At 37.5% G+C, this 20,903-nt stretch overlaps 1 protein-coding gene across 1 annotated transcript in view; it reads right to left on the bottom strand.

The window, feature by feature from the left end:
- The window catches only part of ME1 (malic enzyme 1), a 173,622-nt gene that overhangs the window by 127,459 nt on the left and 25,260 nt on the right, over nucleotides 1-20,903 (bottom strand). Inside the window, exon 2 of the mRNA XM_051613373.1 lies at nucleotides 3,245-3,378. Coding sequence (XP_051469333.1) covers nucleotides 3,245-3,378 — 134 coding nt within the window. The remainder of the gene's footprint in view (nucleotides 1-3,244; nucleotides 3,379-20,903) is intronic.

The raw sequence follows: 20,903 nt of genomic DNA, 5'->3' as shown, positions 1-20,903 counted from the left end.
TTCTTGGCTACAAGGGCACATTACTGGCTCATGGTCATCCTCCTGTTCACCAGGACCCCCAGGTCTCTTTCTGCTACACTGCTCTCCAGCAGGTCAGCCCCCAGCCTGTACTGGTACATGGGGTTGTTGTTCCCGAGATGCAAGACTCTACACTTGCCCTTGTTGAATTTCATCAAGTTTCTCACTGCCCAACTCTCCAGCCTGTCTAGGTCAAGGATCACAGTTAGTCTCCCCTTTAAAATGTTTCGATAAGAGTGTGAGTAGAGGAGACCAGACTTCACATCATTGCCTTGAAGGACAGTATTTCTTTTCTTCAAAAAAATACTTCTGAGCTCACACACATGTAATGCACATGTCCTCACAGCAGGATCCCTATAGACATACTCCAATAAAATTTTCAGACGCTTGACTTATAAACGTAGCTATAAATTACATTTCCAAGTGGAAATTTTTGCACAGTCAATTCACACAAGCATTTTATCTCTGCAAAGGGGCCCAAGACGTCACTGCTGATAGTCTTGAAAGGAAGTATCTTCTGCATGCAAATGTTCCCAAGTCTTTCAGTCAGTGATCTTAAATATAAACCTACACATGCAATGCTCAAATTATTTTATCTTACTGAAAACTGGAGAAAACACCACAGCAGTAATATCCCACTAACGTAACAGGAAAATGTTTTTTATCAAAGCACAGCTGACATGAATAGTCAATTCAGGCCTGCAGGGCATTCACATAGAATACAAATATGAATTCTTAAAGAAACAAATTAATTTCTGAGGAATGGTGGATTTATGCCATTTTAAGTGCTTAAGGCCAACCTGATTTAATTTACACAAGTTTGCATTGATTGAAAACTACCCCTGAAAGCTTAATTGCTATGGACCTGCATTATGAAATCACAGACTAGCTGAAGTTGGAAAGAACCTCTGGAGATGGTGTCATCCAAACCCTTACTCAAAGGAGTCAACAGGAGTAGGCTGGCCAGGACCATATTCTGTCAGGTTTTTAATATCTCCAAGGATGGAGATGCCAGCCTAGCATTATAAAATGGAGACAAGCTGTTTCTTCAGACTGTAAGGGGAAGGAGAAGATACAAACAACCAGACCAAATTTTATGGTTGAGAAAATAACATGGCACCATACAACAGAATAAGACTGGGAAAGAAACACAGCTTTTACATTTTTCATTATGTTAATTACTAAATTTTGAATTGAAATTTTGACTAGTGATCATGGTAGTGAGAAAAAAGCCTAAATTTTAATAGTTTCAAGTTATTTCTATGAACCAAAGACTTACCAGTTTTCTCAGCTGAAGTACATCACTAAAGCCCTATTTAACAACAATAAATTTATACTGCAAAGCTGCATAGTACTATATAAGCTTTATATTAAACAAGGCATTATACTAAAAAACAGCTTTGATAAAAAATGACAAGCTACAGTCTAATGCTTAAGATGTATGAATGTAATATTGTAGTTTACACAACAATTTCTCTGAAAAAGAGAAAAAGGAAAAGATTCATAGTGGGAAATAAGTATACTGAGCTTTTGTTTAATTAATTATACTAAGATATGAAGCTTGACAGGGACAGATTTGGAAAAAAAAATAAATTATCTGAAACAAATGTCTTCTGGAAAACCGTTTTTTTCATTTGTAACCATATTTTTATTTATTTATACTTGTGTGTTATTTCTATCTATCATATGTGGATTAAGTGTACTTTTTTTTTAAGTTACTTTCCTCCCTCAACCCCAAGACAGAAAAATTTTTCTTTTCTTTCTTTAAACATGATAAAACAAGTTTTCTGCAAAGTATTCCCCCCATATTGGGAGACAGTTATTTTTATTTAATGATTGCCACCTGTGATCAAAACTTCAGTAGATGGTGTTTTACTGTGGTTAAAATGCACAGCATGCAGACTTGTAATACTCTGACATTTAAAAATCACAGGTTATTTCTTTTTTCCTTTCGTGCAGAAATTTTTCATTTTGGCAAAGTTATTTAAATATCAACCTTTTTTTAAAAAACAAAAATAAATAATTAAAATTTCAAAATACTGCTGCTCTCCTCTTGAATTTCATGTAACTTTCAATCTGTGATGTTTGGAGAAATACAAGTGCTTTTCTCCTAAGACCTGATGTAGGAGCCTAAGTTCTTTGCTATTTAAGAAACACAAACAAGGGGGAAAAGGTCTTTTTTTTCCCCTGCTTTTAAGTTACAGGTGAATAGAAATTCCAGCAATTCAAGTAGAAACAAACAAATGAAACAGCCTTAAAGTCTTAAATACCCTGAAACATATGAAGCAACGAGCTCTATCAAGAAGGGACTACTTCAAAGCAGAGTTAAGGAGGAAGGGGGAGCAGAAGGAGAAAGAAATTACCTATGATAAGGTCAGTGGTTGAAGCAAGAGTCTCCATGAAATTTTACACTTTGCTACACAAAGGGACTCACTAAGACTAAAACATTCGCGCCTGGGAAGCTGCTACTCTGTGATAACTGACAGTTCCCTCCCTGAGATCACTGGAGGATGGTTAACCCAGAAAACACGGGAGTCATGAGTTCTTCACATCTAAGAAAGCACTATGCTCACCCTATTCTGCCTCCATAAAAAACAAAGGTTGTGGCAGCTTTAAATTATGAAAAAGCCTTGCCAGCAACAGGCAGGTGTCTAAAAGCCACATATTGCAAACAGACAACAGAAAAACCCACAAGAAAAGCAAGGCACAAGAAAAAAAATAAAGGAGTAGTCTTTTGTTCTGTAAAACACTTAGGAAAAAAAACCCAACATTTGAGTATTCAGAGATGTTTAAAGCCTTCCCTACCATTTTTTTTAAAAACAAACAAAAAAAACAACACCAACAAAAAAAATCCCCAACCAACAAACCTCAAAACCAACAACAAACAGAACAGATTATTACATGTTAAATTTGTAATATTTTATAAAAGGTCTATATTTGTTTTAATGCATATATATCTATCTGCATGGAAAGACAGTACTGACGTTTAGTATCACATGAGTTGATTTGCTTTTAATGAACTTTGTACATTTTAGTTGTTGAAATAAAGAGTTCATGTGAACAGCATGGGATATTACAATTAAAATTAAGCGCTGGTTTTTAGAAGAAAGCATTCTAGCAAAAGTATATATTTAGCTTAATGATTCCAAATCAACCACGACAGATAAAAAATAAAATCCCACTAGTAGTTTGATAACTAGTATAAAGTTTCATAGCCATACTTTACCTGTCTAGGTCAGTTGTCAGCCTCTCAAAATTCTTAACAATACTATAAACCTGAGCATCTTGACCAAGAAAGCAAGGTGGCAATAATCCATGAATATTCAACTGTTGCCTCTCTTCCATGGTAAAAGCCATGCCCTGAAAAAAAAAAAGGAAGAAAAATAAAACTCATGTATACATATATATACGAGATGTATTCCTTTAAAGATAATTCTGCAGAAAAATGCAGCACAGGTACAAGGAGCATCCCAAAATAACTATTTAGTATTAATCAGAATTAACAATTATGCAATAATTTTAGAAAAAGGTTGAGTCATACGAGAAGAGGCCTGGAAGTGCAATAACTCCATCCCAGCACAGAATGAGTTAAGGTTTTTTGACACTGCCAGACTGTTACCTGCAAAATTACTAAGTGAGAGCTGAAGAAGAGAACAGCAGTATATTCTCACCCATTTGCTTGGCTAGCCTCTAAACACAAAGTATGGATAATGTTAATTTTCAGTGTAAACATAATGTTTTTAATAACTGGACATATTTCAAGATCTTTCTTATTTCAGATGTGAATGTGAATTTTTAACAGAACTCTGTGGTACAATAAAGTTATCGCTATCATTTTAGTCAAAGAGTCTGGTACAGCACCTAGTGAAGTCAGTCAACAGAAACATGGACATAGTAAGTTCAGTGGAAATTTATTTTGTTTTTCAAATTAACATTCAATTACAGAAAGAAAAATCTGCACAGATTTACTGGGTTTCCTTATTGCATCCAGAAAAAGACGTTTTAAAATATTGAGTATGTTATATGGACAGTCACAGAAGGCTTTACACTTAAATCCAGCTTATGGATTGGCAGAGACTGCAAAATAGCTGTTTTTTAATGAGGTCTAAAACATCTTCAGAATTGCCCAAGCTACTGTAAGGAAGAGCAGAAACATGACTATGTGCTTTAGCAGACCCGTATCATGTGCTCTGACTGTTTAAGTTTTACTTTGCTGTGGTAACTACAGCCAGGCAGGATTGACAGACAGGGTCAGACCTGTGATAAAAAGGAATATCAGAGGAGTTTCTTCCATATCTTTGAAAGCTATGCATTTGTTTCACACTACAGCCACTGGTTGGTGGCTCCACAGGCACATTATAGCTCTCCTTTAGCATCAGGCCTGCACTGCTTCCACTCCAGATTCTGTACTGGCAGATCTGCCAGTGCCTTTGAGGTATCTCTTAGATTAACTCAAAAAATGTCTATAAACTTTGTGCTGTGCTTAGCATGTATCTTAAGTGTATTCAAAAGTTAACGTACTAGAGGTTAGATGTCATTTATTACACTACCAAGAAGACACGTGTGTGTGTATATTCACACATATACAAAAGATGTAAGACAGTTGCTTAGTATTCTAAACGTATCGTGCAACTATACACTAAACACTTCATTTCTTATGAAAAAAACATTCAAGAAAACATCTTGAGAGACATGAAAGAGTTAAAAATAGCAAAGTAATGTTTCTGCATTTACTCTGGAAAAGAAATACTACTAAGATATGTTGACTTTCACCTCTATAAATACACATTTTAAATTTCTTCATTCGTGTTACCATTAGAATTAGTTGAGTCAACAAATGATGGGAAAAGCCAATAAAGCAAGAACACACAAGCAGAAAAGCTATCCTCCTTGCATTTGGACTACTGCTTTTTCAAGAGAACAATTTCACAGTTCTTTATACAACACTGTTACTGCTTTTCTGTTCACTACCTAGTGATTGATGCAATGGGATAAACTCATACCAGTTAGTTTCATGACCTGGACAAGCTTCTTTATTTTTCAGAAATACTTCACAGGACTAATGCATATAGAACACAATTATACTATAAAGTCTTCTCATCTCTCACTGCTTTACACTTCTTACATAATTTGTAATATAAATAATTTTCAGGTGGTTATGTCATTGTTGCTTGAAAAAAACAACACAGTAACAAACAACAAAAACTAAAAACCTATGGCAACCCCACCACACTAAATGCTATTTATCAAGTTATTACCATTAAAGGAAAAGATGACCCTCCAAAAAAAAGGAAAATTCCATAACGAGCAATTAAGAGAACTTCAAACATTCCTAAGCATGCTTCTCCCACACACAGAAATAGAGGGAAACCAAGGTTAATAAAGGTCAGTAACTGTTTTTCTAGTTTTCCATGCACACAAGACTTCAAAGGTTTCCAGAAGCATACACAAACCCTGTTTTTTTCTTGCCCCTACATTAATATTCTGCAGTCATGAGTGTCTTCAGCTGCCATCACATTTTGAAAGACAATGGAAGAAGGAAGAGTCAACACTCCTCATGAGTTTATTCAGAGTTGATCCCTCTTATCTCTAGTAGACATTTTTTGACTTAAAAAAAAAAAATAACATAAAACATAAAAGCTGTGCATGTGCACTCACACACATGCACACTTCAGCATCAGTTCCAAACAGCTGGACGTCTAGGGACCTGCACAGTTCTAGTGGACCTCTCAGTGTTGGCAATAAAGAGGCCATCCAATTATTCTCTGCATCTCTCTTTTCCCTTGTTTCTATTAGTCAAATTTACTGAAAGAAAAATAAATAAATTAAAAAACTCGGTTTGCCTTCACTTTAGGAATAAGATATTAGCTTAAATTACTATGGAAAACATATTTTAAAACACAGACATGAAAAGTTGATACATCTTGCCAAGTGCCTTTTAAAAAAAATACTTCATCTTGGAATAGCTTATTTTCCACATATTGCTACAGTTCCCATAGTAAGTGTTAACTTCTTTTGGGCATTACTACAAAAATACAGCAGCCACCTCCTATGCTATACATGGCTTTAAAATTCTTCACTTGCATACTCGTCTTTGGCACAGATATTATGAATTTTTCAAATTTCTAAGATGAAACATTTGTTCCTTTCTTCCCCTTCAGACACTGTACACCCTCAAAAGAAAAGAATTACTAGAACATATCACCTAATGATTTAATAAGAGAAAGCCATTTTATGCCATAAATGTATGCTATTTCATCTACTTATAAGAGCTCAACTGCATATTTTTTGTGGTTTATGTCTACATTTCTTGCACTAGCCTCTCAGATACTATTATTTTTCTACATCAGTTCTTATTTTCGCCTGCTTGAACTGTTGTTTCCCAGCCATCCAGCAGAGAGGGCTCTAGGTCCAGCTTGTTTTACACACTCCTTTCTGTGCCCGAGAGCCGCATTTTGTGCTCACCTGGATGGGACAGCCTCCCACCACCTAAAGTGCACCCCAACTATAATAAAAGATGAGGCGATTTCTATTTTGCACTCTGCATTACAAATGAATTGTGCAAGAAGAACAACAGTGTGACAGTCTAAAAGCAGCACAAAGGCATAAAACCACAACCATAAGTATTAAACTTTGCCTAATTTGTTTTGCTTTATTCACTACCTTATGTCTTCAAAAGATAACACATACATCATAGAGATAAGAAGTATAGTTAGCATTAAGACTTCCAGGTGAGATTTTGCAGATCTTCAAGGGTTGTGTTTCATAGACTCCTTTACATGCTCCGGTTTTGGTAAAACCAAGTTCTTTAGCCACCTCTGTCTTCCTTTCTCAAGAACCTTTTGGTGGAACTCTTGGGTTGGAGTTTCTAATTGCTCCTTTGACACAAACACCCTCTCATATTCTCAACTGCACAGAAAGGTGAGTCTGGTTTTTTTTCATTTTCAGCAAGTTCAACTCATTGGAAATACACTGAATTAATCTCTCAGTTTGTACTATTAATAAGCTTTCTAAATTTAGCAGTGTTTTCTATTACTGCACACTGCTCAGTATTCTATCATTATTTAATCTCTATTGTTTTATTAACTCAGCTCTTAACTTTGTCTTCTGCCCAGCCTCTCTCTTTTCCCCAAAAATGCATCAACTACAAGGTTGTTTTAGTGAAATTACATCTGCATCAATTCTCTTGTTCAATTGAAGTACTGAAAAGCCAGAAAACTGAACAAACAGCACATCATCATCTTGTATCAGACAGCTCTTTCCACTGCTTTTGGCTGAATTCTCAAGCAACGTTTAAGAAGACAGACAGCACATTCAGAATATTCCAAGAGCTGTTTCAGCCTCTGTTCACAGTTAGCAGAGACAAGTCTTATCACTTAATACAAATTAGACTCCATTGACACAGTTTTTGTTCAGATAGCATATCTGAAGGTCATCTAATTCCTAACTTTCTATGAACTTCTCAAGAAAAAGAGACTGCACTAAGTAATGTGTGTGCACCCTATGTGCTAATGAGCATCAGCTTCACTAAAGGGTAGCCAGAACCATCTCCAAACAGTATTCATTGCAGGGATCCTCCTCCAGTTTCTTTTAAGACCTTTCAAGAGAAAATCTCTGGATCACTGAACTATGATCACAATCTCTAAAGTATTTTGCGGACAAGTAGGTTCATTATTGTCAGAGACCATCAAAAAGTAAAAAAAGCCTCTCCATTATATTTTTTTTTTCAAAACACAAACATTCTGTAGATGTAAATTATAAAAGTGCAGTGTTGTGTAAGAGTGACCCAAATCTGGGGGACTCGGATATGCACAACATCTGCTACCATAGCTGGAAGAAGACTGGCTCAACACCACCTCCTGCATCCTCATTCTGCAGCAGAGTAAAAGAAGCTGGGGAGCACTTTGCCAGACAAACCTCTGAGAAAATCCCACAGCTGCCTGCAATACAAGTCTGCTCAAGATCTCAGTCAGTTCTTTGAACAAACAGACTTACAGAGCCCTGCAATTTCATATTCTTACAAAAAAAAAAAAAAAGGCAAACAAGACAAATGCTTTTGGCTGAAAGACTGAAAATAGTCTCCAGTTACTGGAGAAGAGGTTTTTTTACTCCAGGATTTCCCGGATGAAGAATGAGTGGCATCACTATTAGTTGCCAGTCCCACATCATCCCATACTGCTCACACCACTTTATGCACCAGATTGTCTCCAGGAGAAATTCAACTGCGTGACTATTTGCAAGCAATTCTTTTGCTGTTGAGCTTTTGTCTTCAGTAACTTTGGCTTCTCATACCACTCTTGTACTGTTGAGAAGGAATCCAAGTCATAATTAATAAAACCATTTTATTTTGCTTTAAGCAAAAATTCTTACACTGAGAAAGCAAAAAACCGTATATGTAGTACTGCCTAGTGTGAGCTACATGAAAACAGTTTCAGACACCTAAAATATCATAAGCCACTTTAAGATCTGGATATTTAAAAAATACCCACAACCATTCAAAAATTTTACACATTTTTTTAATATAAAATCTCTATAAAAATACAGCACACATGAAACTACATTTAAGAGTTTAATGATCTGCAAGTCCCTTTGCGATATTTTATATCATTTGTAGTTTTAAAAAAACACCTTACAAAGAGGCAAAAATGGTGTTTTACATGCATTTCCCCTCTATTTGGCATTTTTATTATCCAATACTACTTCAGAGAAACCAGATAAATACTTTAAATACTCCATGTCCAACACTCATTACAAGACACAATACCCCAGGAAATAGTTAGAATAACTAATCTGAGCACACGCTGGGTAATAAACTAATTCTGCTGAAAACAAATGTGGTTCATGGCAAGGCACGGGGCTTGGAGCACCACATATGGCTAAAGATGTCAGTGCTAGTTTTTCTACTTGTTCTTGTCGTGACTGCCAAAAAATGTTAAGACCAGGCAACTAACACAGCTATCTGGATAGAAGTCCCTTCTGCAGTCAGTGCTTTACACCAGACTGTTCACACAAAGTACTCCTGTAGATGAGAAGGAGGAGTAATTTTTTTTTTTTAATGGTGCAAATTCACACACAGTTTTCTTTCATCAGGGGTCTTTCTTTTGGACCTGAGGAAAAAAAAATAGCCTTGCAGACTGTCAATTTACATGAACTCAGAGCTCCATGCTTCTTAGCGAGTTTTATTGTAAAAAAATATATGGAAAAGAAGGGCTTGAATAGAAAAATCCAGTTTTGATTAAAAAGAAATCAAGATTATTAAGATTTTAGAGGAAAAAAAATAATCCTTTAAAACAGTGCTCATGAAGACAAGGGATAAAAATGACAAATAGAAGTCGGTAAGAGGGAAAGATATGACCACCTGCAGAAAGTTACCACAGTTTGAAGAGGTATAGTACTGAGTTAAGAAATGAAAACTGAACATGAAAATACAAACTTTTTGTTGCAACCCTGGCAACCCACACAGAAAAGAGCTTACTCTCTTTTGAGAAGAAAATCAGTAACCATTTGTAATGCAAACATCATCTAAGGTATTACTAGACTGCAAACTGAAAAGTCACCAGTGAGACAGAACTGACACCTTTCAAAAACGTACAGTTATTTTCCAACAAAACTATGCTCAGATCCCCATTTGGGCATTTTGTGAGGCACACTGGTTAGCTCTGGATTATGCATTTTGGATTAAGATTCTAAAATCCTTATAAGAACTAGTGATTAACAATCCATTAGTTTCCTGGGCAGAGGAAATATGGTGTCTTTATACAGCACCTAGCACACAGGTTACCTTGGCCTACAGCTGAGATCCCTAAAATAGGAGTGAAACCTGCTACCAAGTGTCTGCACTGGAGTTTGAAAAGCCAGACGTATCCAGGTAACTACCTGGGCTGGGATAAGGAAGGATAAAGCCAAAAAAGGACTGGTGAAGTGTAAACAGCAGACTCCTTAACAGAATGGTTCAGGTTGGAAGGGACCTTAAAGATCATCAGGTTCCAATCTCCCTGCCATGAGCAGGGACACCTCCCACTAGACCAGGCTGCACAAAGCCTCATCCAGCCTGACCTTGAACACCTCCAGGAAGGAGCATTCACAACGTCCCTGGGCAGCCTATTTCAGTGTCTTACTATCCTCATGGTGAAGAATTTCCTCCTGATGTCTAACTTAAATCTCCCCTTTCAGTTTAAAACCAATACCCCTTGTCTTTATCACTGCCCTCTCTGGTGAAAAGCCCCTCCCCAGCCTTCCTGTAGCCCCTTCAGGTACTGGAAGGTGCTTTAAGGTCTCCCCAGAGCCTTCTCTTCTCCCGGTTGAATAACCCCAACTCTCTCAGCCTGTCTGCATAGCAGAGGTGCTCCAGCCCTTTGATATCTTCATGGCCCTTCCCTGCACTCTCCAACAGCTCCTGTCTTTCCTGTCCTGAGGGTTCCAGAGATGTACACAGTATCCCAGGTGGGATAAAGCTCCTTTTGATAAGCCCTTGTGCACAGGTGTACACCAGGACTTGTGAAGACTGTGAAGCATGCTGAAGGTACAAGAAAAAATAACCCACTAGTTGATGGGCACAGCTCTGACCATGTAAGAAAAGAAGGAACTGCCAAAAGAAACAGGTTTTGTTTTCTGCACATTTTTAAAAAACAGCTTTTTAACAAGCATTTAAGTTGAAGAACTATTTCCTGACACTTGGCACTTACAATTTCAAAGTTGTTTTTCTAGAGTCGTGACATATCTGCTCTGCAACATGTTGAATGCACAATTTTTTTTATAATTTTCAGGGAAGCCAAGAGACCTGAAGTATATTCACAACATGATTCTAAGTCCATAGGATTTTCAGAAGCAAACTTTAAAAGTCAACAAGGGAAACCGAAACAAAATATAAAACCAGCTTCCAACAAATAAAGCACAAATAAATACAGTAGCTAATAAACATGCCCAGGGACTTAGGACACAAAACAAGTAGCAGATGGACAGAAGGAGGTCAGACTTCTCTTGGCAAATTCAGCATGGGAACATGTGGGCAGCTTGGCAGCCTTGGGGTGAGCTGATATGGTGATTGCATAAAAGCATGATTCAGACCAGCACATTAGAAATGACACATCACAGCATTCTTATTTTAGCAATCTTCCTTTAACTTACTGTTAACAGTTATCTGAAAGTAAGCAAGAAAACCTATTTTAAGAAACTGTTTTGCATATTTTTGTTTTATTATATGTCTACACAGTAAAATATTTTTGCACTGCATAATCTCCTCACCTAAAGCTTGTGAAAGCTATACTACACAAATAGCAGATAGGAATAAGCTGAACAGTAAAACAAGTCACCAAGATAATAATATGAAAATATATTGCATGCTGGGGTATAATGTAGGATGGGGCTGAATCTTAGTTAGACACTAAATTAAGGTGTTGATACGCAATCTTGCCTACCTATCTTCCCATGATTAATTATAGGGTATATAGCTTTAATTGAAATAAAAAGCCCAAAGAAAGCTTCAGTTTATCCTAGAAGAGACACCTTTCAGTCAGCAATCCAGATTGCTCCAATGACTATAGACCAAATCCAGATTTGCACACATAAGCACCTACTGTCAACTGGGAAGCCTGAAGGTATTGGAGAAATCAACACGGCACAGCTCGTTCCAGCAACAGTATCAACTATAACTCAACTGCATAGGAAACCTGCCCAGCAACAGATCAAAGCCAGGCACAACACTCCTCTTGAATCTCAAGGAGCACCAGTTGCCTTTATGTGGACTGCTACATTGATCAGTCATCCTTTTAACTTCTCAATCCCTGTGTGCCATTAAAAATCATCTTACCCTGAATCCTTCATATTACAGGAATTTTTAATTTCAAAGCAACCAAAAAATTGCAGAGTTGCATTTGTACACTTACAATTAAAGCTAGTTTTCTTAAAAGCAGATTTCATGTAATTTTAAAGGCATAAAAACATTTACAAAGTGCAACACAAAGGGAAACGCCCAGCACCCCAACTACTAAATTTACAGACTTGTACATCTTAAAGCAGCTGTAGCTGAAATGAAGATGCTCACAGAGAGTTGTGTTGCAGTAAGATCTGCGGAGGGATCTAGACCCTCCCTTTTCATGCGAGAGTAACAATTCTGCAGTGCAGCAGGCATGGGCTGGTGTTAATGTGCTGTGTAGGTCCCCAAGTTTGTGGATGAAAACTTTCCAGAACACAGGAGGCAACACTGTCTCCAGCAAGGAGCAGCATGTGAAATCTCCCGGGATCTGCAAAGCTCCAGACTGGTTGTGCTGCTGACTCCATGAGAACTGATAAGCTCATGACACCAAGAGTCACCAGCTGCGCACCAGATCCCCAGCACATACTCCTCAGAACACATCCAGCAAGCTGGTGGCTGCTGTGTGCAGACAAGGACTGCAGAGAGATACCTGATGAAACAAGAAGCCCTGAGGGGCTTTTTGAACACCCAGCTCAAAGGCTGCATCAGTAGAAGCCTCTGCTCTCCAGCAAAGAGGGAGGCTGTCCTCTCTTGTGTCTTCTCCTAAGCTGGGAGCCACAACAAACTTGCACGAGTGAACTGTGAGCTGGCTCCATGGGCACAGCTATCTGCTATTAACAGAAACAGGTTGGTGCTGTTAGTAATAACAGCTACATCATTAAGAGGCATACTAAAAAAGACTGGTTGTGCTGTGTCTCCTCTGACTCAACCTCCTACCAGGAACATCACAGCAGTGTAGAGACCTGCCTCAGCTCTCGGCTGCTGCCAGCAGACAAAACCACACAGCAGCATGAAACACAACTTAAACTGTACAGCCTAAGAAGCTGAACAAACCTTCAGTTTGTTGTTTCTTTTTCTTTTTTGTCCCTGGCTATTTTTGAGCCATTTTTATTAGTTTAAAAGTCCCTTGGGTGGTACTAACCCTCAAAGATGTCGACTTAGGAAAGCTCTGGCTATGGGAACCGTTCTGTAAAGGGACAACAGCAGTTTACAACATTGCTTTTAAACTTGTTGAGCATGTTCTTATGACAGATGTCAGTACAGCAATTTTCAACATGGTTTATCTATACCACAGATTAAAAACATGGTTGTAGGCCACTTTAGAGCTCTAATCCTGTAGATGAATCATGGTAACAGAAGTCATCTTGTTAGTTACTGCGTTTGTCAATATTGCCCATCTTCTACAGATGTATCTATGTGCAGTTGTATATTTAAATATATAATTTACAGCCACATGAATAAAAATTTTAATGCACGATAGTGATTTTTTAAAAAAAAATTATATCACTAAGTTTTACTAGATCATATCTGAAATTCTACTTCAGAAATTAAATCACTTGTATAGTAGATGCTGTGACTCAGTACTGGTATAACTCTAATCAAGGATGCCTGAAATGCTATCAGTGGAATATTTAATATGGAATTTCTATGAAGGAAATGTATATGAGCATAATATCAGCTGAAATTAAATACATTGCTAACTAGAATGATTCCAAATAAAATGCCAAATAAAAGGTCTCTAATAGTTCTACAAACAAAGTACAGTCTCCAAGTATTGAAGTCTCCAATATGCAATATTTACATTTGCAAAATGAGACAGCATTTGAGTCAGTCATTATTTCCATGTAGGTAGAAGAGGAATTTCAGTGACTGCCAAAGATTCCATCTGTATAAAATAAGTACTTAACCAAAGACAGGTTAGTAAGCCCCTGAAATCCTGAGGAGATTTGATAAAACTGATATACTTTACAGATTTTATTGTTGCTTTTTAGAGACATAACAGATTACCAGCTACTGCATTCTGGGCTTCTGATAGGACTAAGCAACAAATTTGACTTCACTACCATGACAAATACTTAACACAAATATTTTAAATACTGTAACACAGAATTGCTTAGAGGAAAGCAGAGGCCAATCTCAGTACTAGTCTTTGCTTCTAGTACTATAATGGTATAAATGAAGTCTAAAGAAACAGTCTAAGATAATGCAACACAAAAGGACATGAGCAGAAATAAAATGGTAGAAGGCCCATTTCTGCAGAACTACTGCAAAGAAATTGTAGCCACAGCTGCTCCTGCCTGTGTAGTTCTCAATTTGCAAAAAACCTGCAACGGATCAGCTCCTCCCACACCTATCATAGTACCAGGATCATCAGCTTGAGGGGATTCTCCCTATTGCATTGATGTGGTGACTGGGAAACTGGCCAGGCTGATGAACTCCAGACTTGACCTGAGAGCCGAGGGCACTGGAGGATGCAGACACCAGCCATGCAGATTATCAGATTACTCATGGGTGCATACTGTTTCACTGTGTCGAAAAGTTACATGTCTACTTGAAATTAAACCCCTGGGCACCCTCCACAGACTATGGAGAAAGACTGAGTGGGATTCAAGGAGGTACCCCTAGCTCTTTTGTGGTCTATAAAGTAATGTAAACAATTATTTCAGACTAAATGCCTGAGATTAATACTTTCCATTGTCACAGTTAACACAGGATTTCAGTGTACCGCCCCTAAGTCTTTTTTGGTCATACACAGTCATAGCACATACTGCATAACTATTGATCATTTCCCATCCTATGGATTGCAATTTACTGTTCCTTTTATCATCTCAGTCTAAGGAGCTGGCAATACATGCATGCATCAAATATGAAAAAGTTTTCATGTTTCCAAATTCTACTTTTGAAAGGATTTGTTTTCAGTATGTCAGTCTTTAACCCAAGTTAGTACCACGAAGTTTTGCAAGAGGATGGTGACATATGGTACATCACAATATCCCACCAACATCTGCTATATTTTTCTTGGTCAAACCTGAATTTAGATTTGCAGTTGAAACAGCAGAACTACTCAGCTGCTACATGCCTTTGACAGAAAGGTATCTGTAGTGAGACAATCCTGCCCATGTATGTATTCTCCTTACTTGATTAGCACAAAAATAATGCAGTTCACTGCGCTGGGCTCAAGAAGACTGTCATGTTACAGAAACACAGCACAGCTGAACTCTTTTATTTTTCTCTTGTGACTAGGATTGAGGTGCAACTAGTTCTTTCTTCAGCATTACCTTAAAAAGGAATGCTCTGGCTGGGAACAGATGAGCCAGGTTGCATGCTTGCCTGATCTTCCCACCCTCCAGTGTCTGAGCAGAGAGGCTAGGCAAACAGCACTACTTCCCTTCCAGCCCCACAAATGGGACTGGGATGAAATGCGAAGTGTAGAGGTGGTATAGAAGAAAGCCAAGTCAGACAGGACAACACAAACTGCAAGAAGCATAAACAATACCAAGTTAAAAACAAACAGCCCTTTTGTGCAATATTACCCACTTTTGCTCTTTCTACCTTCTTCTTAATGAGCTAAATTGAAAAGAAACTAACTGGGCCTTCTCTTTTCAGATAGAAAATAAGAGGCGATTACACAGTTTGCTCTTCAATGCAAGAGCATTACATATAAAGTTTATTAATTGCTCAAGAGTTTAGACTGTCTTATTACTACATTACACACTAATAAGCAAAGAGTTGTCAGACTGCACACTGTGTCATTTAAGCTAAGCAACCCTCTTCTTGCTCCTTCTTTCACATGTGATTTGTTTTAGGAGGTAGCTCCATCCCAAAATTATCAGCAAAACACAATTTGTCATAGTAGGATGTATCTATTCAAATTTACATTTTGTCATGGGAGTCATTTTGAGTTGTGTGTCTAAATTTAGGGATCTATACAGATACATCCACACTTCACTTAAATTTATTGTGCTGTTGACTGTACTGATATTAGGTCTGTTCTCAAAAAGTCAACTGACCAGCAATTAGGTGGTTGTCATTAACCCTTTGACCATATGGGAGTTCAGACATAGAATAAATGCAGACATGTCTATTTAAATATCTTGATTTCATAGAATTCTCACCTTTTTAAGCTATAATGTTCTTGCCCATCATATAATGTGGCAGAGCTGTAAAATCTTAAATATTACATCAGAACATACCTTTACTTCAGTACTTCCCTTACTGACAATGCATATTTATCAGTACTGGAAATTTTCAGGGCTCTCAAGAACACTGCAGTTTCTAACCCCCTCTGCATATGCAGAGTTGCAGACCTTTCCTTGAAACTGTAATCACCAAACTTTTACCTCCCCATTCAGTGTGCCCAAAATTTATTGATGCTGCCACCTTGAAAAGCAACTTTCTCCTCCCTCCTTCTCAGGTCTCCCCAGCTCAAAACAGGTTTGTACTGTAACTGTGAACAGACAAACTAAACTTGTAATTAAGACATGCAGAAATGAGAGACAAGCAGACGATGACACCCTGAATAATCTTGGAAAGAATGTAAGAGATTAATTACACAGTATGCAGCTATAGCAGTGAAATACTCTGACACAGTTGACTTACAGTACCCTGACATCCAAGGTCCAAGCAACCAGCCTGGCCTCGTAACCTGCAGAACAAACTCTGGGCTTACAATCCCAGCTATTTTTGGACCAGCGCTGTGCAGCCATTCATTTCTCTCTTCTTAAAGGGAGCAACACATAACCAGTAACTGCAAACAATAAATTACACTGCTTTCTTCGTTAGATAGAAATGTTAGACAGCATAATTGGCTTAATACAGAATTAATAAGAAATATGGTGAAATATTATACTAGGTCAGTATACATTACTGTCTGATAAACTATGCTAGATAGACTTACGTTACCTAAATTGTCATTTAATCTCCATGGCCTCAACCCTTATTTTCCAGACTACAAGAGATGGTTATTCAAGAATGTAAAAAAATAAATATGTGGATATTAATTATTAATGTGTTTATCACGTTTAATAAAACTGGCTGCAATTCTTGTTTTTGCAGCAGTTTTTTCCCCTTCTTAAGTACTTTATCCCAGAGGTGCTACCACCACCACTGATGGGCGCAGCTTTGGCCAGTGGTGGGTGCATCTTGAAGCCAGCTGGCATTGGTTCTGTCACACATGGGGAAAGCTTCTACCAGCTTCTCATAGAAGCTACCTGTGTAGCCCCCAGCCCACTCCCCCCCAATAAAGAGAAAAAAAAAACAAAAAACAAAACAAAAAAAAAACCACACAAAACAATTTTGCCATACAAAGCCAACATATAGTGAAAGAACATATATATAATTGTTTTATTTTCATTACATAGTTAGTTTTGTTCAGTATGTTTCATGACAGGCTCTTATTTCCATTTTGAGTGGTTAAACACTCAGAGCAGCCATCATTAACCACATTCATTACTAGGCAAATATTATCACAGCATCTGAAATACAAGGTAAGTGATAGAGGAGTGCACACAACTTTGTCATACTGTTACACATCTCCCTGAAAATTATAAGCTTTTCTGAACTTTGCTACAATTTTGTTTGGTTCTATCCCTTTTGTTTAAGGCTGGAGGGGGGAGAAAAAAAAAGATAAAAGACCAGACTGAGTGAGAAAGCACACTATCAAATCTTATATCAGAGCAAGCTCTGTTTTTGTCACTTTAAATTGTCATTTAACCAGCTGCAAAGTCATGCAACAGCCTTCCAGAGTATGGAAAAAGTTAGTGGACTGAAGGAAGATCTCTACTAATGACAGAACAATTTCATTTAAAACTGCTGTACCAGATGGATTCATACATCTCTGCTTTTGCCAAGATGCAACCTGTATATCAATTTTATCTGCTTAGAATCTGCATAGAAAAGATCATACTGAAATAAAGGAAAAAGCCATGATAAAATGGGGTATATTGCTTTTCTTTTTATTTGACTGCTCTCCAAAACAGCTAGATTTATCAAAGCAAATACTAAATTAAAGAACAGTGACTATTATGGAAATAAAATCTGAATGGTAGTTAAGGAAACCAGCCAATATAAAACCATCTGAATTAACTATCAGGCACACAAGAGCTCCAGATCCACCTGAAAGAAAATTGATGAAGGTGAAAAAAGTCAAGAATTCCCGCCAATAGACCTGATGCATTTCAAGTTGCTGCCATTTTCAAAGCAAACCAAGGATTTACTCTTCCTTTTGTCCATCTGTGCCACTCACAGAAACTCATCTAAAACAACATGAAAACAAAAAACAGAAAACACAAGACAAAACAAAACCAAATACATTAAGAAAATAATTTCATATGCTGACATGGAAAAATATGTCCTGGTATTGTATGAAATACAAGAAGTTCTGATTGAACCTGAAGGAAATATTGCTCCTCCATTCCCACTTTTCCCATTTTCTAGTACCTAATTATGTAGCTCCATTAGAAGCTTTTTCTAGCTACTTAACTGCTATTTTTCCTAAAGGCAACTATGGTGCTAAATCCATCACTCATAAATGGGAACGAGTATCTTGTTTAAACCTGATTAATCTGGAGCGGGCATTAAGCACTGCCCTTGGTGTAAGCTTGTTCTAGAAACACTGAGTTAGCAGAGCTTTAAACACAGGGTCCACACAATATCATAGAATCAGTAACTCTGAAGAGGAGTCAGTTTTGAGATAAACTGGTAAAACACAGTATTTTCAGGCTAGTAGCTAAGCCATTTCCAAAAAACCCAAAATATTTATGCAATTAAAGCAAAGTGTAAGACCTAAGGAAATACTAACATAGGTTTTTTAAGTCTTACATGGGGTCCTTAAGCTTGAGATACTTATCTACAACATATTTTAGGCAACAGTAGAGAGATATAATCTGGTTAAGAAAGACGAAGGATCATCAGTTTTCATGTTTCGTAACAAGTTAACTGGAAAAAAGGTCTTTCCACTTCCTGAAACATCTCAGTAATCCACAGTAATCTGAACCAGAAACCAGACCAGTAACACCAAAGTGAAGTGCCTTTCAAGCAAAACTGAACAAAAAAAATACAGTAATGAAACCAACTCAGAAGATATTTTTGTTCTATTTATTTAATAACTTCCACATTACAAATCAGCAAATTAAACTTTTTTTATTAGTTCCTAAAGTTCAAATGGCATGTTCTCATTACTCATAGAAGATGGAACTATGCAAAAAGGCCCACAAATAATGAGTTATATAAAAAACAGCAATCCTCTCCACCAAAGTTCTAACTGAAATCCATGACAGTGGATTCACAGGACTTAAGGAAGCATCACTTCTAGAGCCTCATCCTCCCTGGACAACCAAGGGAAAGCTTCCTTTGGGGCACATTACGTTTCTAGCCATTGTTAAGCTCAACTTTGGGGGGTTTGGTTGTTTGACATGAAAGATGCAGCCCCTTCTCTGCTGCTCTTATTAAATGAAGTTTAATGTTCACAAGGTACCCAGTACTTAGAAAACCAGCCAATGAAGAAAAGGAAAACACAGTACAGAAGTACACTGTACCTCTATAGTTCATCTAGTTGCAATGTATCTGAAGCTGTTATTGGAGATTTTGTATTATTAGTTTTGGTATTTCTAAACTTATTTGCAAGTATATCTTATTTCCAGCCTGGCAGCAGATAACCTTCAAATGTATTTGTCATACACTACTATGGGAACTCCTGTGTAAGTTCAAGGATTTGCACTGTCTTCAAGCACAATAGGGAGATAAGAAAAGAAACATAAAAAAACAACATAAACACACTGACATCAAAACAAAATTTTCCATTTCTGAGCGTCAAGTTTTTCCTCTAAAAGATGAAAGAATCACAATAGAAATGCTCCCAAAATTAAACAACAAATTACACATACTTATTTTCTTAAACAGCAAGAAAAATCGAGCCAAGAGTGTTTCAAAGGGCACAAAAACCTGCTACTTAACTTCAGTCACCCAAACTGCTTTTTTTGGTTTTTAGACAGCTTACTGTAGAGACTTTAAATGGAAAAGTTGGACCACATTCACAGTGGGTGTCTGTACGTTGACTAATACAGCCAGATACCATTCAGATCATTTCACAAGAAAATACAGGAGCCTGATGATGAGGTACCCAGACCTTGACAGCAATCTAAAAAGCTTTTGTTACTTCACCATCAGTCCTGGCAGTTTTGCCAAACGTGCCACTTCTTGCTGGGTGAAGTGGGAGTGGCAATCTTCCAAACCAGCGTGGCTGGCTTCAAGAGGGACTAGTCCGTCTTTCCTTCTCCAAACAGGTTGGTCTCAGAAGTAGTTTCTGGTGTTGTACAGAAGCATCAGTTTTAAGTCTCTCAGCAAATCAATTATTGAAAGGAACAGCTTTCTTTCATGAGTACTGGCACTCAAAATAAGACCATATGTCTAAGCTATATATGGAAAAATTTCCAACGACAGCTTATTTTTCTAGTAGGAAATGTGATTTACATAGATTGAACTTCAGGATCTGTTTTTCATGAGAAAAAACAGTTTCCTTGTAGTAGAAAAAAAAACAACACAAAAAGCAACACCAAAAACCAAACAACTCCCCTCAAAAAAAAAAAAAAAAGAAACAAACTTTAATACTGCAAAGTCACTAGCCTTCTTCCTGGGGACACAGATCCCACTTAGTTATGTCTATCTGCCTCTCATAGCAGCCAAAAGAAGTAGCTGACTTTTCTAGAAAAAAGTAAAAAACAAGAAAGACATGATAAAGAGTTGCTAGGAGCTGCTGAAAGAGCTCAACTGAAAGCAGAGTGCAGAACTGAAATTATGCGACTGAAAGCAATGAAACTGGAAAAGTGAAGCAGAAGGCCAAAGCAAATGGGGAATGAAAATGCAGCTAGGCAAGTGAACCAGTAACAGGATTTATTTTGTATGGATAACAGAGAGCTGAAAGGTAGGACTAAAGGACAATTTGGAGCAAGTCCAACCTGTGCATGGAAATACTAAGATCTGGAAACAGGCATGAATGCAAATGTGAAGGCTGAAGAAACCAAGCTCAGAAGAATACAAGAATGAAAAAATTGGTGCTGCAAGTAATTGTGCCAGCAGAGCTTTGGGCTGTTGCAACCTGCTTCACACAAAGCACCTGACTTTGCAGTTTGCT

Source organism: Apus apus, chromosome 3 (genome assembly GCF_020740795.1).
Source record: "Apus apus isolate bApuApu2 chromosome 3, bApuApu2.pri.cur, whole genome shotgun sequence".
Classification (NCBI taxonomy): Eukaryota; Metazoa; Chordata; class Aves; order Apodiformes; family Apodidae; genus Apus; species Apus apus.
The sequence above is the reverse complement of the archived record's forward strand: the minus strand, read 5'-3'. Positions and strand labels throughout refer to the sequence as shown.